The sequence below is a fragment of the Lygodium microphyllum genome, chromosome 25 (assembly GCF_053477565.2).
Source record: "Lygodium microphyllum isolate KBCC chromosome 25, Lygodium_microphyllum_v1.1.10, whole genome shotgun sequence".
Taxonomy (NCBI): domain Eukaryota; kingdom Viridiplantae; phylum Streptophyta; class Polypodiopsida; order Schizaeales; family Lygodiaceae; genus Lygodium; species Lygodium microphyllum.
Window position 1 is genome coordinate 4,255,639 of NC_141159.1, and position 25,059 is coordinate 4,280,697.

Genomic DNA, 25,059 nt, shown 5'->3' on the forward strand with positions numbered 1-25,059 from the left:
TAACACCGAAGGAGTTAACAATGAAGTACTGTTGGGATACCCATTTAAATAACTAATCAAATGTATAGTCGACCTTGAAATGCAATGAATTCGCTTGGAGCTACCTAACATCAAGATTATAACAACTTTTAGTAAGGGTTCTAGGGCTTCAACTACGAAAGTAATGCCACTGACACCTTTAACATCTCTCAATTTACCCTTCATGGAGAGTAATGATACTCTTTTCAAAGATCTGCTCACAATAGCAGATAAATTAGCTTGTACCTAAAACAAATCTATATCACCAAAAGTAAATTCTGAAATTGTCATGTAAAAAGGGATAAGGCCACTTACAGACTAATTGCTCGCAAAAATCAATCCACAACCAAGAATGGCGAAGATGCAACGTTACCCCAATCTAACTAGATAGGTTCTTAAGGCTCTCGTCAAGGCCCAAGGTTACTATGCTGGCAAGAAATAGATACGATTGCTAAAACTTACACAGAATGCTTTCACAATATTCCACTTGCCTAAAATCAAGAGCATGAGACTTCCACAGCTAGGACAACAAGCACCATGACTACGAGTACCAAGTGTTATACCTCAACAACTCTACAAAACGAAAGAATAGAAGTCATAACTGGTCAATCCTACGAAAAGCTTGTAGGCGCGGGGAAGAACATTTAAGAATGACAATAGTTTAAACTTAACCAATTCGATCAATTATCACCATGAAAATGAGAGAGAGAGAGAGAGAGAGAGAGAGAGAGAGAGAGAGAGAGAGAGAGAGATCAATACCAGGTTGAGAGGGAAACCGGCCCCTCTCCGTTTACAAGAATTTATTAAAACAAAACCATGGGTACCAAGTGTCTGAACCATATATAAAATGTTGACTTGCTACAATTTTGAAAATTAGGGTTTTAAAACCCAAATTTTTGCAAACTTGGGCAGCAAGCTGATTTTCTTCTTTAGTGCTTGGATTTGATCAAACTAAGTAGAAAGTGCTTCTTCGATAAGAGAGAGATAGAATATGAAACTAGCCTTCCTTCCGTGGATGGGTGGTAAATCCCTGATTACAACTTAATTACAGCAGCATACAATTAATACAAATCTGAAAATACAAATTTATCTATTGATCTTGGACAATGCACACCCGATTGGCCCCAAAATTGACGCCCCTTTCGGTATTTCTTTAGCTTTGTTGAAGAAAAAGTTGATTCATAATGGGATTCTCCCTATCCCCTTCGCAATCCAAACTCCTGTTACTGTCCAAAGTGACCAGCAAGTCTTCAATCTGATTTGCCCCTTGATTCAGGCTCTTAATTGGCCTTCACTTGCTTTGATGGAGATGGAAAAAGCCCCAAGGTCAATTATTTGCTGGTCCATCCAGGCTAAAAACAGCTTCAGCCCTGTTGAATCCAAGTCTTGGAGCTTCCAATTTTTGGCACGTTTCACAAGGCTGCTGGTAAACCCTAATTTTCAGCAGAAATTAGGGTTTACTGCAAAGAAATTTGCAATTTCTCAGCCTCCAAGGGTCCAAATGCTGAGATCTTCAGAGCAAGGCTGTGAAATGGCTGGGAGATGAGAGAGAAAGTAGTAGAGAGAGAAAATTTAGAGTTTTGTCACGAAGAATGATTGAATATTAGTCAAATGCAGCTGCTGGCTTGCCACAACAGCTTGTAGATGCAAAGAACTGAAGAAAATCAGTCATTTACTACTGCTGCCCCATCTCAACATCTTGTAGATGCTGTCACCTGCTGTTGATTGGTCTTCTCTTGCCCTTGGCTACCTCAAAAGGTCCTCCAATGGTTGCAAATTAGACCAGTAGCCTCTTCTCCCTCTCTCTGGCAGCTGAATACACTAAAAATGCCTCTCTTTAGCCTCTCAAGACGTTTTTCAGTCTTACATGGGCATTTTTGACAAGTGGCAACCTTTCCAAATGGTTTTTTCAGCATTATTTATAACTAAATATTAATTTTCAGTCTTTAAATACTGAATATTAATCTAATAATTATTTCGGTACCGTGAAAATTAATCAGACTAGCCAATAGTTAAATTGGCTAGGCATCTTCTGCTCCTGAGTGTCTCTGCGCTCTCGTTGGCCATTAGATTGGTGTTAGGTACCATTAAATGCCACTTCTCTAGTGTCACCAACCGACACTTATGGCCAAATGAATGACCTAGGCTAACAACTGGCACCAGATACCACCAAGTATTTGTGCGGCATAACTTGTAGTAACTTTTACTTTTGACATCCTATGATTTCCTCGAGTCTCGGGCTCGTAAATTTACTTTAACCCCAGTTGCACCTCACATGTGCAACATTTACTCAATCATGTGATTAAAAATTAATCCACATGTTTAGTGAGGTTTCAAAAATACATGTTCTCATGACAACCCTCCCCCTTGAAATCCTTGCAATCGTCCTTGCTTGCACTGCCAAATGCATCAAAAGCAAAGTACTAGACTGGAATTTCCATAGGGCATCATAGTCAATACAACATTGCACACTGTTGTTTAACCATTCCATATGCCCAACATATGCTGAAAATTACCAGCCAACTAACATAATATAAGACTCACAAAGAATCTCAAAAACATTGCTAGATTATCATGTGACATGTCCATTTCTCATGAGCTCAACGCATCTGGCAAAACCAAACCATAGCATAACATAACTAAGCATAGACCATGGCTAAAACATCAATGGCATCATAATATATGTTGTTGTCCATGGATCTAGATGTAAACCTTTGAAAATTGAGCATAATCTGATCATAAATTGATCACTTGTTGATCTAAGAACTGATCACAAACTGCTGCAAATGTGACCCCAAAGTGATCACAAGCTCATTGCAAAAACTGACCAGCAATCAATGCAAAAAATGATGCAAAACTGATCCAAAAAGTGACCATAAATGGTTCTCAAGCTGATCAAAAACTGAGCTGAATAGCACTGAATATTAATGATCATACTTTGAAAACCAACATTTGATAATCAGCCCCTGATGATCATTAACTGATGCTACACCAAGCATAACCAATGCCATACGAAGCATAATTGATTACACACCGAGCATAATGGATGCAAATGTACAGTTTCAGAGTTGCAGTGAAAACCATACTGATTTACATACCAAACATAGTGACTAGTACATTGAATAGTGATCCCTTGGCAAACATACTGTTTAGCTATAATAGTGTGAATGTATGCTGAATACATTCAAGATCCACTACTTCTAGAGCTGTCCATTACTGAGGAGCAGAGGTGCTAGCTCCCTCACAAGCATCAGGTAATACTCTGGATCTCTGCTTTGCTGAACCTTATTGAGACCGAACTAAAGTCGGTTCTAACTGGAAAGCATCAAGGTAAAGCTACAACAACTAAGGATGGTCTACCAAGTCATCCTCCTCCATCCATTTGGTATCCATTGGTGAATAATTTTGAAACTTCACTAAATACCTTCTGGAACTCTTACCCCTGATATTCCTCTCTTTGTGTGCCAAAATCTGCTCTGGTACCGGTATTTCATCGAGCTCTCCAACCTTTGGCTGAATTTCAGCATATACATCCTTTGATACATCTCCATGAAAAGGTCTAAGCAAGCTCGCATGAAAGGCATTGTGTATCGGCCAGTGTGGAGGTAATTTCAGCCTATAACATGTATCACTGATCCTCTCCAACACTTGAAATGGCCCATAGTATCTCATAGACAACTTTGTATACAATTGCTCTTTGCCCTTCATTTTTTTCAGCCGTGCCTTTTCAAATCATAGCAATACATAATCGCCCTCTGCAAAGTGCAAAGCACGCCTATGACGATCAGTTGCTCTCTTTTGCTTATCCTTAGTGAAAACTAAGTAAACTGAAAGATGATTTTTCATTACTTTGGAAATAGCAGAAGCAGATAAAACAGGGATAGATTCCCCTTTCAATTGTACATCCAAAGTATGAACTTTGCCTCTATGGAAGAGGGTCACAATCTTATTATGAGAATCAATCACTACATGCACATGATGACACCAAGGCATATCAAGCAAGACATCACATCCTTCCAATGGAGCAATAAAAAACTCTTCACTGTTCACATAACTTTGAATGTGCAAACAAAGCTTTCCAATGATAGGAGTGACCAGCTCTGCATATCCCTTGCATGCCATACCAATCTCACCCATGGGCCCCATCTCATCCTCTCTAATGCCTAAATGGGTTGCCATATCAAGAGATGAAATTTGACCGTGTCCCTGGATCAAGAAAAATCAATGCATGCTGATCTCTGATTTTGCCCCATGTCCTACAAAGTTCAGTACTATCTTGATTAGGTTGATCTGCTACTACATCAAGCACTAAACCAGCAGTGGTTTTGCCTTTCTTTCCCTTATTATCATACTTTTCAGCTTGCTGTTTATTAGGACAGCTGCATGCCATATGCCCTTCTTGCTCACAAATATAGCATTTATTTGCAACCATCAGCTCCCTACGTCGTGTATCACTTTTCCCACTCTTTCTTTGCGATCTATTCCTCTTTCCAGCCCTATTTTCAGATCTGCCCTGATTTTCAGCTTTATTTTCAGATTTACCCTTTTTCTCAACCTTTGCCTCTTTGACATGTGACGCGGCATCATCATCGTGGAATCCTGCATCCTTTCCACGCCAATGTGTCGGCTGTAGTAGTAGTTTCTATAAGCTGAGACATGCTGGGATCAGTGGACTTAATGCAAAAATCTTGAATACCCTATGGCAAACCACAAATATACTTCTCTATCTACTCATGGAGGGGTATCGTGCGATAAGAAGTAACTGGCAACAATGCATCCCAAAACTTCTTATTGTACTGATCCAAGTTCTTGCAATCTTTGGAATTCAACTAATTCCAAGCTGTCATAATGTCTACTTCAAAGGTACTTATCAACCAATTTGAAGCAAACATTTGCTTGAATTGGATCCAAGTGGTAGGTGACTTCCCTTGAATAAGAAGTGTAGTCCACCACTGCAATGCATTTCCCTTAAAAAACGTGGCTGCCTTGTGTATCTTAGATGCCTCCAGAATAGGCTGCATTAAACTGTCGAATAAAAACAAGTGCTTTCAGCCTATCTTGTGCACCACTGAAAGGTTTAAACTTCACACTTTTGCCTCATTTGCTTTCAATACTTATCAGTTGCTTTCTTTTGTTTTTTTAAAGATCTTTGGATAGCTCGTCTAAGTTGGGTGAAAGCTATATTCATATCACGCATGAAATCATCGGCATAAAATATCTCCTCCTTGGTTTTGAGAATAGGTAACAAGAGTGGTTTTCCGTATATGATCTCAAATGGTCATTTATCTATAGAAATATGAACTGTGTTACTATAGGTATATTCTACTAAAGGCAAATACTTTTCCCATTGTGTGTTGGCTCCATGGCAATAGTACTTTAGCATATCCAATATTGTGAGATTGACTATTTCACTTTGACAATTTGTTTGAGGATGATAAGAAGAAGAAAATGTAAGCTTTGTACTTAAATTTCAAAAAGAGCTCACTTAAAGAGACTAGTGGTTTGTGAATCTCTATTACCCACGATGGATTGTGGTAACCCATGATACTCAAAGATTTGTTGAATAAATATTCTAACCATATATTGAGACTCGATGGTCTTCTTAATTGGAATGAAATAAGCTTGTTTGCTAAACCTGTCAATAATAGTTCATATGCCATCATTGCCATTTGTTGATTTTGGCAAGCCAAAAATAAAATCCATAGCAATGCTTTTCCAAGGTTTGCTCGGAATTGATAATGGTTGTGGCCATAATACCATGATGAGCCATGTAAAGAGCCGTATGACATTTTTCCATTACTTTAGGTCTGAAGTCTTTAGTAATATCTAACCTATTTTCCATTAAAAGAAATCCATCTTTGATAACATAAGAGTTTACCATTTTACCAAGTTGTAAAATCTCGTAAATAAATTTAAAATCTTAATCAAAAGCATATACGTCGCTCATACTAGTGAAATTTGTATGATAAATCATGGACACTGCATGAATATGAGGTCTTCTTGATAGGGCATCAACTATCTTGTTTTGCTTTCCAAGAATGATGAGAAATTCTCCACCTAAAAGATAGTGTCTTCAATCTTTTGAAGCTTGAATGATGGCCATTAACTCCTTTTCATTGGTAGTAGTATTCTTTTCCACATTTTGTAACCTTTTGTTGTATAGGCAATTGTATGCTCTTCCTGGTTTAAGATTGCACCAATGTAGTCTCCTAAAGCATCACATCTCATAAAGAAAGGTTTCGACAAATTAGGTATAATCAAATAGGTCCGTTGCTGATATAGAACTTTAAAGCTTCAAAAGCCTCCTTCTCTAGTTTGGTCCATTAAAATACCACCACTTTCTTGGTTAAATCATGCAATGGTTGAGCAACCACTGTAAACCATTTAACAGATCTTTTGTAATAAGAGCATAATCCTAAGAAACTTCGAACTTCATGAACACTAGTCAATTCTGGCATCTACAATAGCCTTGACTCTTTTTGGATCCATCCAAAATCTCATCTTTGGATATAATATGGCCCAAGTAGTGAATCTCTTCTTGGAAAAATTCACTCTTTTTCCCATTTACATAGAAAATACATGTAAACTTTTGATGCACTCTAAAGATTATTTCCATCATTGTATGAAATGTTATAGAAGCATTAGTGAGACCAAATGGTAGCACAAGAAACTCAACAAACCAAAAGTTGTCCTGAATGTCGTTTTATGAATATTTTGAGGAGCAATCCTTATCTAATGGTAGCCAGTCTTTAAGTCAATTCGACTGAATACTTTGGACCCATCCAATCTATATAAGATATGATCAAATATTGAAATGGGAAACATTTTCTGAATTGTAATTTTGTTGAGGGCCCTATAGTCCACACACACGCGCCAAGATCTATATTTTTGCACTAAGGGGATTGGAGAGAAGAAATGTGAGGAATTGGGTCTTATTAGATCTTTCTCCAAGAGCTCATTCACTTGCTTCATAACCTTCTCTTATTGTGTTGGACTTACTCAATAGGGTGGCCTATTTGGAGGTGAGCTTCTAGAAATGAGATCAATGTGATAATCTTCTAGCCTCTCTGATGGTAACTCGTCAGGTAAAGTGTTTGTAAAATAGTCTTCATACTTCTTTAAGAAACTGATTCAATCCTCATTCATATTTGTGATGGACTCTTTAATTCTAGACTCTTTGTTAGAATCTTTGACAAAAGTCAAGTACAAGGAAATATACTTTTTCATTGCTTTATAGATTGTACATGGGATAAGATGGAAATAGAGTTTCCTTTCACTTCCACATCAAAAAATACATTTTTATTCTTAAAAGGGAATCTATCAATGGTTGGGTCTATTACTCTATGCCAAGGTATTTCTAATCTTGACATCTTGTTCTGGTGGATTGTAACTGTCTGTTCTGGTGGATCTAGCCCACACTTCAAGGCATCAATCCTTTCTGTGTGCGAGTCTAGCCCTGATATGCGTGAGTTCTAGTCACAGGCGCCCAATCGGGCCATATAGGTGGAAGTGTGAACTATCTTTTCTCTAACCCACCGCGTGGGTCCACCATAACGTGTGACCACTCATCAGTGGCCAGCTCCAATGCACTTTTCTTTATATCTAATTAGTGCAAAGGAAATAAATTTAATAAATCATTATATAGACAAATTAATGAAAAAGGATACAAATTCTGTTTCTATAGAGTTGTGATTTTCTTTGTTTCCAGAAACGTGTATGAAATAAATTTTCATAATTAATTATTTTTTCAAAAGAGTTTTTTTTTTCCATTCTGAGTCTCTTATCAGAATAAATACTGTGACTATTCTACCATTTAGATGTGCCCATCAGCGCCTGACCCTAAGATGGGTATAATCCAATTCTATTACCAAGGAACATTAGCATGGCGTACTCCTCCTGTCTCAACTTTTGGGATCAAATTCTTTTTTGGAAGGATAGACAAGGCGATTCAGGTGAAATCCTATGGGGATTCAACTTTCTATTCTTTTTGTTTCAAAATCATTTTTTCGAGTTATGAAAAAGATCTATCAATCATTTTGATTTGAAAATCGAGGATAGGTATACCCACTCTCCTCCTCTCTGCTTAGAAGGAGGCGGATAGCGGGAATCGAACCCGCGTCTTCTTCTTAGCTGTCACAACTCTATAGAAACAGAATTTTATCCTTTTTCATTAATTTGTCTATATAATGATTTATTAAATTTATTTCCTTTGCACTAATTAGATATAAAGAAAAGTGCATTGGAGCTGGCCACTGATGAGTGGTCATAGGTTATGGTGGACCCACGTGGTGGGTTAGAGAAAAGATAGTTCACACTTCCAATTGTGACAGGATCTTGTCACCTAGAAAAATTCTTGCAAAGAAGAAGTCCTTGCTCTGATACCAATGTAAGTGTGGGAAAGAACGCGAGAATGACAATACTTTGAACTTAACCAACTTGATCAATTATCACCATGAGAGAGAGAGAGAGAGAGAGAGAGAGAGAGAGAGAGAGAGAGAGAGAGAGAGAGAGTCAATACCATATTGAGAGGGAAACCAACCCCTCTTCTTTTACAAGAATTTATTGAAACAAAACCACGGGCACCAAGTGCCTAAACCATATATAAAAGGCTAATTTGCTGCAGTTCTCAAAATTAGGGTATTGAGATTCAAATTTTTGCAAACTTAGGTAGCAAGTTGTTTTTCTTCTTTGGTACTTGGATTAGATCAAGCTAAGTAGAAAGTGCTGTGAGACACACACACACACACACACACACACACACACACACACACAGGATCAAAGCTCGGTTGAGAGTGCAGTAGACAATGTGTAGAGTGAAGCATGACACCCAATGCAATAGACTGAAAGAGTGTAACCTGAAAGTATAAAGTACAATCCTTAAACCTTAGGGTTGTAGGGGGTGTTTACACCCGAACACGATAAGTGCACGTAAGTGTGTGACATAGACACATATGAAAGAAGACGAAGTGTGGGAAAAAAAACCTCTTGTACTGAGAGTAAAAAGTGCCCCTATGTCCTATTGATCATCGACACTCCTCTGTGAGCGTAGGCGTGAGTGAAACTCGACAAATCCCCTTGGAGTGAAGAGTGATCAAAAGTACAAGGATCATCCGCTACCAAAGGAGATCAAATTTAAAGCATTGCGAAATGCTTTAAATTTGTCACGAGGAAGAGCATTGGTAAAAATGTCTGCCATATTACTGGTGGTAGGACAATAGACAAGGTTGATATCACCTACATGTAGCCTCTCTCTGACAAAGTGATAATGTATCTCAATTTGTTTCGTGCGTGCATGAAACACTGGGTTCCATGCCACTACAATGACACTCTGACTGTCAGTGAATAAAGGAGTAGGCTCTGTAATAGATACATCCAGATCAGCTAGCAAGCGTCTAATCCATACGCATTCAACTGTGGTAGTAAAAGCTGCCTTGTATTCAGCTTCACATGACGATGTGACAATAGTGGATTGTTTCTTGCTAAGCCAAGATATGCAAGATGAGTTAAGAAAGAAAGAATTGCCACTAGTGGAGTGACGTGAATCATAATCACTAGCCAAGTTAGAATCACTGTAAATATGTAACTGTAGTGGTCCCCCCTTGGCATAAAGCAATCCAAGAGATCTAGTACCCTGCAAGTAATAAAAGATACGCTTAAGAGCTCGCCGATGTGACATGTGTGGCTGATACATATATCTGCTCAGGGCTGAAACTGCAAACTGTATGTCTAGCCTAATGTTGCATAGATAAATAAGGCATCCAACTGCTGGAGCATATGTATGTATATCAAACAAATCACTTTCATCATGTAACGACAGCTTACGTCTAGGTTCCATTGGTGTAGAGACTAGCTTGCAATCTTGTAAGCCAAACTTCTCAAGAAGTTTACCAATGTATCTTGACTGTGATAAACCAATACCTCTAGTATTATGTATGAACTAAATGTCCAAGTAATAATGCAAAGACCTTAAGTCTGACATTTCAAAAGTTTGTTGCAAATTTTGTTTGAATACTGAAATTTGATCAGCATGTGTTCGTGTAAGCAAAAGATCAATAACATATAGACAAATGATTAGCATGGATCCCCCCTCTTTACATATGTAAAGGGTAGACTCAAATGAGGTGTTTATAAACCCTTGGCTGAGTAAAAAGACATCAATCTTTGCATACCAAGCATTAGGAGCTTGTTTCAAACCATATAAAGCCTTTTTCAACTTGCAAACCAAGTGTTCGGATCCCTCAACTGCAAAACCTATGGACTGTTGTACATAAACTCCTCATGAAGTTCCCCATGGAAAAATGCAATTTTAATTTACAGGACTTGGGCTCAAGTTTGCTGCGTTTTTCTTTACGAATGTGCACAAAAGCCTCGCAGCCAAACACTTTCAGGTGAGCATGTAAAGGTGGCTTGCCCGACCACACTTCTTGGGGAACTCCCCTCCCAAAGACCTGTTTGGTGACCGATTAATTAAGTGTACGACTGTCATAACAGCCTCTTCCTAAAAACCACGGGGTGATGTAGCATGAGACAGCATCATATGAACCTTATCCTGTATGGTCCGATTCATACGCTTTGGAACTTCATTTTGGGGTGGATTATGAGGGGTTGTGAGCTCCCTCTTTATCCCTTTGTTGTCACAATGCTTTAAAGGCCTTGGATACATATTCCCCACCATTATCAGAGATAAGACACTTAAGTGTCTTATCTGTTTGATTTTTAGCCAATGCCAAGAATTTTTTAAATTTGTCAAGTACTTCATCCTTGCTACGAATAGGATAAACCCATACCTTTCGTACAGCATCATGGACAAAAGTGACAAAATATTTCTTTTCTCCTAAAGATAATCGTGGCATTTGACATACATCCGAATGTACTAACTCTAGAGGAGAAGATTTCAAAGAAAGAGACTTTTTATGAGACGCCTGTGCATGTTTACCATAAATACAATGATCACAATGCTCAAAATCAGCATTACGAAGACAAGGCAAGTAATCCAAATGAGAAAGCACTTCCATTCCTATTTGACTCATGTGTCCCAACCGGCCATTCCACAAAGAAACGCTTGGCTGCTCGGTCACTACAACAACATGGTCACGCACATTAGATACATGAAGTGGATACAAAGTATCACTTTTGCAACCTCTGACAATCACTCTAGATCCCTTACAGATCTTCCATTTTCCATCACCAAAGGTGGTATGAAAACCATCATCATCTAGCTGCCCTGTGCTAATCAAGCTCTTCTTGAGCTGAGGTACATGCCGTACATGCTGAAGTGTAAAGACAGAGCCATACTGAAACTGCAATTGCACACTGCCAATACCTGCAATGTCACATACATTGTTGTTCCCAAGATGGGCTTTCTGTTGTGATCTGCCCCTAGTATGCAAAGCATTAGAAGACTTATTGGATACATTGTTTTGCCGATTCATTTCTTCCATGAGTAGAGCACTCTCTACGTCAGCATACAAAAGAATCACATTGGAATTGCTCATAGCAGTCCTAAATGTATCCCAACTCTCTGGAAGAGTGCAAAGCAAGAACGTAGCCTTAAATTCTTCATCAATCAAGAACTTCAAGGTAACCGGCTGGCTGAAAATAGAGTTAAACTCACTCAAGTGAGTAGACATTGCTATACTCTCCTTCATACGCAAATCCATAAGCTTTTTCAGCCAATACACTTTACTTGCAGCACTCTTCTGTGCATACAGTTCTTCCAGTCTAGTCCAAATAGCATATGCAGAATCCAAACCTTCAATGTTGAACAACAAGGCATCAGAAATCGATAGCTCGATGGTTTAGTGTGCAAGCTCATTTAACTCATCCCAATCGTCTTGTTCCATATCTGCGGGCTTTGCCCCTTGTGTCTTAATCGGCTTTGCCTGCTTCTTTTGCAACAGGATATTGTAGCACTGTTTTCGCCAAATTGCAAAGTTATGTGCTTCTTCAAGTTTCTTTATGTGCATAAGATTACTGTTGTCACTGCTGCCAGCCACGATTTTCAGCCCAAATGTGACGAAAAAACAGCAAATGCAGGCCCAAAATTGTCACCCAAGTGACCAAGGTACAAACAAATACCAACCAGCAATAAATGACCACGTAGAAGCACAAGTTTCAGACCTGTAATGAAATTTTTAGAGGCACCGAACCATGTGCTACAGCATTCTATAACTGATTACAGCTGTTCCAAGGGCATATGCATCACGTTACATGAGAAATCCCAAATTTTAGCTGCAATTTTTGTTGTACATATACCCATGGGCATAAAATTTGATACGAATGATTAAAAGCCCTAAAATTTTGTGCTCAAAGCATCAACCACACATCTGCATTTTCTCTGTCATGCTAAGAACAGGCCAATTTTGCCAAAATAGAGCAATTTCAGCAAAACCCCTAAATTTTACCAAGTGTTGATATCCAAATTGCGTGGAATTGAACCTACATGTACATAAAATGACCAAATGCTGCACAGATCTTGCCGAAACTGCAAAAGCATCTTTAGGTTTTTAGATAGATATATATATGTAAGTACAAGTGCTAAGGGTGTGTTCACACCCGAGCACATTTAAAGGCACGAGGACCTTTATTCCCAACACCATCTAGCATCTGTGTATGCTATAAGAGCATCAAGATACCATAGTTCACATGGCCCATCCGAGCATGCCACAACTCTGCATGTATCATACCAAGAGTAAGAGTGGATGCCAAGTATGTTGATTGATCAACTGAAAGAGTATCCAACTCATATAACCCATGACATAAAGTGCCAGTCAAGACCAAAGTCATGTGTTCCTTGTCTCTCACCATGCATCTGTTATCATCAAAGGTGACTTGCAATCCACAACGTGCCAAAGAAGAAATAGAGAGCAAATTCTTCTTTATACCTGGCACAAACAAAGCATCTTGTAAACGGAGAATAGAGCCATCAATGGCTGTGAGCACAATCTCCCCAATACCTTTAGCAGGGTATGATGCATTGTTGGCACACTGTATAGACTTGCCAACTGGAGTTGCACCAACAGAAGCAAGTAAATCTTTGCGAGATGTGATGTGTCTAGAAGCACCACTGTCAAAAAACCAAGTGCTTGCATCCTCAATAGAGCTAAATGCTCGATCAACCCAAGAAGTGTCATAACTGCATGTGTAAAAGCAATAATCCCTGTCTGCAACAAAGAACATTGACTTAGTTGCAGTGGAATGAGCATTAGAAACTAACATTCTTGACTCTTTTTTCTTTTCCTTGGCGATGTGCTTTCTACTCTCAGTGATGTAGTGGTCTGGCTTCTTGCAATAATGGCATTTTTCCTTCTTGTTTTGCGTGCCTCCTTGTTTTTTACTTCCCTGTGAGGTGCCTAAAGTCCCAAAGCTCTGCGGAGCATTCTTTACTTGGTTGCCTTTGCCCTTCTGTCTTGCTATAAAAGCCTGCTCAAAGGCTATGACATCCATACCACTATTTCTTCTTGTTTGCTCCTCCTCTAGAAGCAAACTGACTAATTGAAGAAAAGTAATAGGCTGTGGGGCAATCCTCATGGTGAGGTTCAGGGCCGTATGAAAAGCCAAGTACGAAGGAGGTAGTGAGTTCAATGTAGGAGATATCAGTTGTGCATCTAAATAGTACTCATCGACATTCATAAGTTGCTCACGCAAGTCCTGAATTTCATTCAAGTGATCCTGCATAGAATCACCCTCATCCATCTTCAATGTCTCAAGCTCTTTCTTTAAGAAAGAGATACGGGTCTCATTCTTACCAGTAATTATCTGCTCCAAAGTTAGCCAAGCTTCTCGTGAAGAAGCTATCGAATGAATGTGGGGGATGAGGGATCGCTGAACTGCCAATGCAATCAGCGACAAAGCCTATGTATCTCGTGTGTCCCATGCTTTTTGAGCTGCTGATCTTTAGGGAAGTGGAGCAAGCTGAATAGGCTTAGGTGCTCGTTGTCCACATCCTCCCGGAGGAGGAGTGGCAGGGGCTCTTCTTCGCCATTGACATAGTCCCAAAGATTTTTCGCAACAAGTACATTCTTCATTATGAAGGACCAAAGTGAATAATTGTTACCATCCAATCTGTCCTCCATGGATACAAAGGTAAATACATCTTCTCCCTGATTTGCCATGATAATCAATACCAAGAGAAGGGAAAAGAGCAATGTCCAAATTGAAATAACGTGGAAATCTCCAAAATTTTCAGAAATTACAACAAATAGCTTGTTGCAATTAGTACATTGATGTTTACTCTCTCTAAATTGTCTGGAATGCACACAGTCCAAGGTGCGTTCATTGTTCAGCAACACTGTATGAGCAAAAGCCCCAAAATGTCTTGCCCCAAAATTGTTCAAACCAGGCTATTTCTCACTAAGACTGTTGTACATGTACCAATGTGTTTCCAAAATACAAAAGCCCTAAAATTTCTGATGAATTTGCCAAGAAATTTGCATCAATCGTGTCCCAGGCACGTACTGAGAGTTCTGTGCCTGCCGGGCAGAAGCTCTTCTTTCCAGAGGCGAATCTGGTGTATAAAAAAAAAAAAAAAGACCTCTGAAACTAGTCGACTAGGTACAGTACAGACCACAGGGTGTGGTGGTGCAAGCAGCACTTCAGGCGGGCGTGGCACAAGGTATGGGCGGTGGACAAAGTATTGACGGGGGCGGACTCAGTGGCAGGCGATGCAATGTCAAAAGATGATGTACCAGTGAGACAGTAGGGTTTGCGGAGAGAAACACAAAGTGAACTCAGCAGACACTGAGAAGAGAAGAGAAGAGAGAAGAAACTTTGATGAATGGAATGATGAAGATCTGAATCATGGAGTGAATGTGATACAAGGGAATAAGGGTACCGTAGCACAAGGAAGATAATGAAGACAGCCACGAACCATGAACTGCAATGTCCTCTTGAAGGGATATGAGGGTAGTGGAGATGCTGGAGAGAAGAGGTGACGGACTGAATGAATCAGCCGTGAGGAATGAATGAGAGAGTGGCCTATAAATAGACACAGTCAGTCTAGGATGGCACCCTCTTTTTGGGGCTGCAAATCCTAAATGCAAAATGCAGAAACACAAAAACGCAAACTGCGGGTGAAGGGCTCCGTGACTCCATGCTGGAAGGAATACGAAGGCCTAGTTACCAAGTCGCTACTGAAGACCCAAGGGTCCCAAACTAGGTAGATCCTCTAGATGTTGGGTATGAGTAGAGAAAATGGTTGTTAGGAGAGCCACTCCTCAAAAGTGAAAGGTGGTGGTGTGTGAAGAACTTCATGGCACGTAGGGTCCCTCTTTGAATCGGAAGGAGAAGTAGGATCCCCCTCTTAAGCCAAAGAAGAACTGGAAGCCCCCTCTGAGAGCGAAGTAAGAAAATACCGCTTTGAATCCCAGTTTGAGAGAGAAAGGGAATCCAACCGCTCATGGCTTACGGATTGCGAAGCATTTGATGACGAAGGAAGTGCCGCCGGTCATGTTGAATAAGGTATCTCAGGCTCGGAAGAAGAAGTCGGAAAGCACCCAAAAGGGGCGTCTCGAACGAGAGTGGAAGAGGGTGGGGAAGGAGGCTCGGGATGAGCCAAGGGTGGGGAATAGTCGTAGGCTCCTAGGAGAGTGGACTGTGGAGGAGATGTGGGCCGTGGAAGCCACTGTACCCAGAAGTGGGTGGGGGAAACCTCCACGCAGTGGGGTGGTCTCTAGGAGGGCTTAGTGCCTTGGAAGGTCTTAGAGCCTTCGTGTGCTCGAAAGGACTTAGTGCGCGTCGGGTGTGGCTTATTGCCTCAAGCATAATACTTTGATGGCCGATGTAGAACAATCTCTGCGGCCTAGAAAGGAGAGGTGGCACAAGGAGTGCTTGGTGGAAGACGCATATACTCCGGAGAGGTGGGGAGCAAAGGTCGATGTCAACAATCTTCAGTGGGATGACCGTTTGTGCTGTAGTAGTAGCACCCAGTAGAAGGACAATTTGTTGGTGGAGACGTCATGGTACCGGTGTGGCAAATTGGAGAAGGGAAGTGGGAGGGAGAAAAAGGATATCTCCCAATGCGCAATGGAAATGATAGAGAAATCAAATGTTGATGCTGAATCCACCATCGGTCTTTGTCTTCTTTGACGAGGAGAGAGAAATACTAAAAACGCAAGAAAAACTAGTAGCAGCAGTCAGTATACTGAAATCAGCTCTGAACAGTGTGTGGTAGGCTGGAAATAGGCGCCAAACTATTATAGACAGCAATGGCCAGCTAAGACCGTGATGTTCTCCGTGTCCAGGGTGTGGACAGTAAGTTGAAATACTTGAAATTTGCAAAAACGAGATTATTTTCTGAATGGAGAGTGATCAGCAACAATCGCTTTGCTGTAAACAGCTGTAAACTGTGGGTGAAAGGTTGGAAACAAGTGCCAGACTGTAGATGACAGCAAGGGAGAGTTGAGACTGTGATGTCCTCCACGAAAGGGGCGTGGGCAGCAAGCTGAAAACACTTGAAACCTGCAAAAACGAGATGTTGATGTAGCAGAAGAAGAAGAGAAGTGGATGTTGAACCCGCCACCGGTCTTTGCCTTCAGTGGAGTGGAGGATCTTTGGCACTGTTTGAGCAGATCCAGCTTTGATACCATGTTGAAAGATGACGTACCAGTGAGACAGTAGGGTTTACGGGGAAGAACACAGAGTGAACTCAGCAAACACTGAGAAGAGAAGAGAAGAGAAGAGAGAAGAAACTTGGATGAATGGAATTATAAAGATCTGAATCATGGAGTGAATGTGATATAAGGGAACAAGGGTGCCGCAGCACAAGGAAGATGATGAAGACAACCACGAACCACGAACTGCAATGTCCTCTTGAAGGGGTGTGAGGGTAGTGGAGAGGTTGGAGAGAAGAGGTGACGGACTGAATGAATAAGCCGTGAGGAATGAATGAGAGAGTGGTCTCTAAATAGGCATAGTCAGTCTAAGATGGCGGCCCCTTTTTGGGGCTGTAAACCCTAAACGCAAAACACAGAAATGCAGAAGCGCAAATTGTGGGTGAAGGGTTTCTCAACACGCAGGGCGCTAGGGATTGGAGCGACGCAGCAACAGACTAGCGAGTTAGAGAGTCAGGCGGGCTCCCTTGTTGACTAGCGGTGCTTCCGGGCGAGCTGGCGGGCAGTTGGCACAAGCGGGCTTGGCGTTTGTCAGGGGCGGGCGTGACTAGAGGTGGTGTGGCCCAGATCCCTGGTCAGGGGCAGAGCAACAAGAAGAGGCGCAGGCGGCACACCTAGGGCATGGTGGCTCACGCACAAGCTGTAGGGCGGCTGCAAGGCATCTCAATTGGTAGAGCTGACCAAACCAGTGATGGGCGGTGTTGTGCAGGGCACAGGGGCAGGGCGTCTCTTGCTGGAGTGACAACGTCTGATGCACCTGTCAGCTGGTATTGCTAACGAGCACCTAACCAGGTTTAGGCCAGAGAGCATAGAGAGAAGTCTGAGCTGAAAACAGAGAGAAGACTGAGCTGTACTCTGCTATGATACCAAATGTGAGAGAGAGAGAGAGAGAGAGAGAGAGAGAGAGAGAGAGAGAGAGGATCGAAGCTCATCTAAGAGTGCAATAGATAGTGTGTAGAGTAAAGCACGACACCCAATGCAATAGGCCGAAAGAGTGTAACCTGAATGTACAAAGTATAATCCTTAAACCTTAGGGTTGTAAGGGGTGTTCACACCCGAACACGATAAGTGTTCGTAAGTGTGTGACATAAGCACATACGAAAGAAGACAATAAGTCTGAGGGGTATGAGAGTAAAAAGTGCCCCAGTGTCCTATTGATCATTGACACTCCTCTATGAGCATAGGCGTGAGTGAAACCCATTAAGTGCTGCTTGGATGAGAGAGAGAAAGGAGAATACAAAGCATGTGGTTGAAATTTCAGCACGAGAGCTTATTCCAAATGAAGAAAGAGATCTCCAATATAGGTGTAGCTTGGATGCTAAAAAGTGAAAAGTAGAGTTACAAATGACAAGTATTTGTTGAAAATGACTAAGTGTAGGGACACTTGTCTTAAAAATGACACATGTCCTCTTGTAGATGTCACATGTCACTTTTTTAGAGAAAGAAGCTTCCAAACCTTTTACTCTAAAAATCTCTCAAATGGTTAAGAATTTGAGATAAGTGCTGAAGACAAGAAGCATTTGATACGAACAAAATTTCCATTTGAGTAACTTCCAAAAATAGTAACCTCCTAAATTTTAGGAGTTACCAAATTTAGCTTCTGGAGAGCTTTATTATATAGGTTTATTGGTTCATGGTTTGTTTCTTTGATTATGAGCATTTCACTTTCTGAAACTACTCATTATATGGGCTTCTAGTCAATGTGACTATTTGAGTATAAAAGTCTTAGTCATCTGAGCTTTTTGGTTAATCTGACCGCTCGACTAAACTTTTAATTTCTCTTGGGCATCTCATCAATGACGACCCCAGTGTAATTATAGGGCGCTCTAACCATTGGCCACCCTTAAATAGAAAGATGAACATTTAATTCTTACTTTGAAACATTTAAATAATATAAATCGCCATTCAAAGTACACGAGCATCAAATTAATTTGGAATCTTGAGCCAATATGTCTTAGTAACAATTAATATACAAAATGTTTGTTACAAGCTTAGGCTTCGAACGTTCTCAAATATCCTGCAATGAGTCACAGACTACTGAGATCTCAAATGCAAACTATCTCCTTATCACACTAGCTGCCCCTGACTGTGAGGCAAAGTGAACAATTGCTAGCATTGTATTGTACACTAATCCTCAAGCCTAACACCAACTAGTAAATACAAGAAACCCATCTAACTTTAACGATGACCTCATCTCGGTACCAACAACGAGCAAGGATCAAACATCTATACCTTTGAATTAAACTAGTTCATTGAAGCCGAGTCCACTCCTAAGCCTATGACCCTCTTACAAGAGGCAATGCCTCATGGAACTAGCTGTTTATATGGCCGCAAATATTGATCACGACATAGTCATATGTATTTGACGGTTGGATAACACCTTCACTTTGTTCGCGTGCAGCTATGAATGACTTGACCTAGGTCTTCTTGATGAGAACACTGCCAACAATGTGAAGTCTCTACCCTGCTCATGGGAGGAATTTGAATTTATCATCACTAAGGCCTCCTTGATCGTGATGAGCTCATTACAACTAAGATCTCACTCAAGTAAGCCTTGAAAGGACGCATGATCATCTTCTTCAAACGTAGTTTGTATTGGGATATCCCTTGGATCTTGCTAGCCTTGATCGTCTTGCATAATCAGAGGCTTCATTCTTGTAGCAATGATTTACATTACGTGCACAATGGGAAAGAGTGGGATGCCCAATTATGACTAACACCAAGCAATGTTGCAAGAAAAGATGTTAGAATACGATCCTACTTATGTCACTCCCACTTCGTTTCAAATATTTGCCTTGACCTATAATAACTGCTCATTAGAAGATCATGTGATGATGGATTCATATATGGACTAGATCCTTAGCAAAAAAGAGCTTCACATTGCTAGGTGAATAGGTTTAGGTGATCTCCTCATCGATGTCTTGACCTACATTACCCATATGGATCAGTACGCTACCATGGAATACAATCCACACTTCTACGAATGGTTGTTATGAAAGTAGTTGGGCATTTTCTTATGTATATACAAGTGTACAGGCACCTTAAGGTAATCCCTTTGTGCAATCTTGGAAGTATTGCAATCCATTGGGAGGGTGAGGGAAAGGGGCCTTGCAAAAAAACTTTACAAATCGATTGTTTTCTTAGCTATAATATTATTTTTTAGGTGCAAATATATTTTTTTGCTCATCACACAATGAATGTGCAAAATAGGACATTGTGTCCTGTAAATAGGACTTGTAAGACCTAACCCCAAAGTTTCCCTAGTGCATTTGCATCAAGTTACTTTACAACCATTGTGACCAATACTACAAGTGCCATCCAAATGTTTAGGGACATAATACTTGCTATATGTGGAGTTACAAGGTTGCCCAATGAAATCTCTATGCCAAGAGGAGAAGATTGGATGCTATCCACACTTCATCCATGTTGTCCGCTAATATTCCATGGCTAAGACTTACAATTTTTGCAGCAAAGAAGAGAATAATGGCTATCTTCAAACTTAGCTACTCAAAATGAGAGAAGAGGAACCCCAATAGCCAAGATAACTTTTCCAAATGAGTAACCGACGGTCCCTCAATTGTATCTCATTTTTTATTAAGGGCTAAGTAATCTTTTAGTCATTAATCGCAAGCTGATCTCATGATTTTTGTAGGCTACTTTTTTGAGGCAAAAGCCTATTGATCCTCGGACTAACAAGGTGATTGTCCAAAGAGATGTCATTTTTTATGAGAGGGATATTGTACATAGTACTACACCATCCTTGAGCCGATCCCTACTCCTTCCACATCATAGATAGTGCCATCTAAGCTAGGGTTGCTACCCGCTCCTAACCCATCCACTATCAAAGAAAAGTACATGCCATTAAGGGTGGTAGTGGATATCAACCCACAAAGATCAACATGGATCAGTCTAAGAGGTGTCTCAGCTCTATGTATAGTCTGTTGAGGGAATGGACTACGATGCTGCTTCCCGAGTTGACAAGTTGGACAGACATTCCTATACAGTTAAAGGCAGGAAGGCCCTCAACCATCTGACAGTGTGAGAGCTAATAGAGTGAGCTATATCCAAGGTATCCTAAGCAATAGTACCAAAGATGCTCATTATTTGTAAGCTCCCGTGTGGTGGCTAAAGCCTAGTAGAGGTGAAACTCCAAGTTTGAGGCGGTCGGCTAGTAAAGAAGCCGAGTCATCTCGTAGAGGCCACTAGGCTGTCTCTTGCCATGAGTAATCACTAAACCAAGTAGAAAGTCTATGACCTTGATTGTGGTTGGTGTATGGTCATTGTAAAAAAGATTGCTCACCCCAATCGGTAAAGTTGTTGAATAGACAATAAGTTCATCCCAAGCTGAGGGGCATGTATACATTGGCCAACAAAGTGAGCTAGAGCAAACACTTGACAAAACCCAAGCTCCAGCTCTATTGTGATGTTAGGAGTCAATACTCGCTGGAACTAGAGCAAACAGATGACAACCCCAACATTTCAAAGGAAGGACTGTCACCCTGTCGCTTTTTTCTGTATTGAAATTTCTCTTGATATTTGCTGGAGCTGTAGTGGACACTTGAGAAAGACCAAAAGTCTCAAAGGAAGGGCTGTCACCCTGTTGCTGTTTTCTGAATTGAAAGATTCTCTTTACTTCTTTGGAGTTTTGTGAGCACTGGATTCAAGAAAATGCATCATCTGTTGAAGTTCCTCTTGCTTTGCTTATTTCATATATTGAATCTGTACAATGTTAATTTGTTTGACTTCTTTATAGAACATGGTTTAATGTATTCTGAAATGCATGTAAAACTTGCTGTTTGTCATGTTTAAAAGATTATTTTCTAGGTGTATATTGTCTCCTGGACAGTCTTTCTGAGCAGCAACTTGTGTGTTTTGGATCTATCATGCAGCATGGTTTAACATATCCTGCAATGCTTTTAAGATTTGTCTATGCCAAGGTGTTTGCTGTAGCATCACCCAAGAGGCAGTATCTTGACTCCTTGCATGGGGAGGTTTTTAAGGAATTTAAAGATGTGCTTTGTGCAGTGTGTCCTGGCAACTTCCAAGACTCGAGATGGGGGTGGCCTTTACAGTTTAGATATGACCATTGACCTTGAAGGCAAAATCAAGCAGGGAGCTAACCATATTATTGCTTTTGAAGACCGGAAAGATGCAGTGCAGTTCTGTCATTTATTGGAAAACAAGTCACAGAAAATTCATCATGCTCAAGTTCTCCCATTTTGTCCCAAGGTTAATGATTTGGAAATTGTTGATTTCTTCTTATGGGTTCTGCCACTTTTGCATTAGCTCTTTTTTCATGTGCTAATCTGAAAATTCACTGCAAGAATTATGAATTGCATTGGCAGGAACTTTTTAAAATTGCAAGGCAGGAAGGTTATAAGGTGACTATTTTGAAGAAGGGTCAGATTCAGGCTACCATTGAGCAGACAGTTGAAGAAGTGGAAGGCAAAATTCTGGAAATAGGAACACGTGCTTACTGGGAGAAGCTTGAAAGAGAGCGCACCATAGATGTTGACAGCATTCTCTCCCAAGGTTTTGGGTTGTGATGCAGAGACAAAGAATGGGCAATGTTTTTCAAGGCAATATGTAACATGATTGAAAGCAGTTATTCCTGACAGCTCCAGGGATCACTCTTATAAATCTTGTTGCTGTTGAACCTCATGTTCATGAGCACTTCAGAAGGATTGAATAGTCAATTTATTCGACATGTAAACTTCTCAATCTGTAAAGCCTGGAGTAGACACTGCTGCTTGGTCTGTGTACTCTATGATCTGTTCTTGAGGTGAGTACTCATACCTTTGGCACTGGAAAAATCAAGGGCGGGTAGACAGAATTTGCTATTGTGCTTGGAGATGTTGTTGTTTGGGTTAGCACAGAGATAAATATTCAGATCTGTAGTCCATAGCTGGATGTGGCCAGATCAGACACCACAAATCTGCTGGGTACGATGACTCAATACCATAAATGCTCCCCATTGAGCTAAAATTCTCCGAGCAAAGTCTGCATGAGTTGTTGGTTCTTCTGTGTAGGGACCAGGGTTCAGCTTTTTAATCTTATCAAGGAGCTTTGGGGTTACCGTGGTGAAACAGTTTGACTTAAGTTTAGAGCATGAAACAGGGAAGTAGTTTCTGCAGAGTGAATGAAAAGATTTCTGGAGATGCATGCAATCAAGACCTTTTCACCTTGGAAGATTCAAGCATCTGTGCCATACAGCGTGGGATCCAAAGTCTACCAGAATGGCCTGCAGTCCAGTGTGTATGGTCCCAAGGCTTTGATAATCATCCTTGTCTAAAAACCTTTTTGTTGTTTGAGACTGGCTCTCAGTCTAGCCTCTGTGCTCCCAAGGGGTTTGGTCATCCTCATCTGAAAATTTGTTTCTCAATTTGGAATTTCCAGTTTTGGTTAACATTCATCAAGGGTCAGAGAACCGGGATTCAGAGTTCTGAGGAGAGATCACAGGTTCTAGCTGCTTGGTCGCTTCTGTACATGTCCATACATGTAGAGGTACATGTGGATGTACATGTACACTCGTGTGGGTGATACAAGAGAGGATTTTTCTAGAGTTTAGGCACTGAGAGTATCCTGTACCATCACACGCTTTAAAAGCTATGTTCTTAGTACTCTTTTCTATTTTTTGTATTCTTGACTATCGACAACTTTAAAAGCTACGCTTTTAGTGCTCTTTACTAAGAAGTGAAAGAAGTACTCTTTTATATGCAAAACTACACTAGATATATGTCACGGGTAATTTGTTTTTCAATGTTCTCCCAAGAAAGTGATCGTGATTTGGTGACAAGGTCCTTAACTTGAGAGGTATCTTATCACATGTTACTATATATTTTTGGTTTTGTATGGATGTTTATGGATACCATACTTTTTATCTATAAAAATAGCCATTTTAGGCGACCATGATGATTTTGGGGGACTAAAAAATGACCCTACTTTATATTTGATTTGTTTGGGCATATTTTTAGCCTAAAAAGTGAAAATTCACCTAAACGAAAAACATTAGTAGGCTTTTTATATGCAGCAAATGCAACCAAGAGCACTCTTTCAAGTTGTTTCATGTATGATGTAACTATCTTGTAAGAGGCAATTATGTAACCATGAATTATATAGTCCTTTTTTAATTGAAACACCCACAATACTAGAATCACCATGCAATCATTGATATGGCACTCTTGGGAGGGTATCCTTCTTTGAGGTGGTGTAGAGAGTTTGCCTTATTTGTTGTATACATATTCATGCTTCATCCTTTAGAGGTTTAGGTCTATCTTTGGACATTTTTAAAAGTTCATGCATCAAGTTGATGTGTTGAATTGATATCGTGAGAGAGAATTTTTGCATGTATACTTGCCACATGCTTAATTTTGCTTTCCCGTAGTTCATGCTAGCATTGCTTTCCCGTAGTTTATTTCTTGCATTTGCATCGTTGTTGGATTTTTGTTCCCACATTGCACCATTTCAAAGATCAAGATGCTTTGCCTATGATGTGTTGTGACTACTTTCTCTCACGATTGCTAGTTGTCTTACGTCTCAACTTGCATTCATCTCTATGTTTTTTTTTTTTTTGGATGTTCAATTTCACTCGATCTATATCCACAAATCAAAGCCGCTTCTTTCACTGTAGTCACCTTTATTTCCTCATGGAAGCCTCTTCTTTCACTTTGGTTGCCTTCATTTCCTCTCATGAGCCTCCTACCTCTATATTTTTTCTTTCTATTAGGCATTGAAATCAATCCAATAGGGTTAAGGCTTCATATAGTTCAAATGCTTTATTCCAATATGTTAAGAGCCATGAATGAGACTTATGAGATAGCAATTGGTCCTCCACCTAGTGTTCACGAAAAACCGCCCTTTTGTGTAATTTTCCAAGGCTAAAGTTGGAAAAAAAGAACATTTTTCAATGGTCCTTTTATATAAAGGATAATTTCAAAGGGCGTTTTTTGAATGTAAGGAAAGAGAGATGATTTGTCTTTTAATAAAATATATTTATATGTTTATGCATTTATTTTCAAGGTGTATATAAAAATTCATCTTTAAATTGGATATATGATATAAAGTATTATTCATTATAATATTTATATTTTTAATTTTAAATCAATTATAAGATGTGTGTGTGTGTGGGTGAGCCTAAAAGGATAGATGCTTATGTAGATAGATTATCTCCAAATGTACGAGTCCTTTCTTTTTGCATTTTGGATTTTGGAACTTTGGCACTCTCTTGTGGTTTGTTGCTTTGTGGCATCCGGATTTTGGGAGCGAGCTTCAAAATTGAAATGCGTATTGCAAACCCAAAGCCACACACGTCATTGAACAAATAAGCAAGCTATTCTTCCTTTGCATGTGTGGTTATTAGCAATTGCTATTAGAAGAGTCAGGATGTCTTGAGCAAGTGAGTTTGTCTTCCTGTGAGGAAGGATTCAGGAAG

The 25,059-nt window shown here is 40.1% G+C and overlaps 1 protein-coding gene across 1 annotated transcript in view; it reads left to right on the forward strand.

Moving 5' to 3' along the window:
• Positions 1 to 23,250, forward strand: part of LOC148013854 (uncharacterized) — a 47,024-nt gene extending 23,774 nt beyond the window's left edge. The window contains exons 3-4 of the mRNA XM_087666986.1: positions 21,654 to 21,857; positions 21,974 to 23,250. Of these exons, the coding sequence (XP_087523112.1) occupies positions 21,654 to 21,857; positions 21,974 to 22,174 (405 nt within the window). The 3' untranslated portion in view covers positions 22,175 to 23,250. The remainder of the gene's footprint in view (positions 1 to 21,653; positions 21,858 to 21,973) is intronic.
• The last annotated feature ends 1,809 nt before the right edge of the window (positions 23,251 to 25,059 follow it).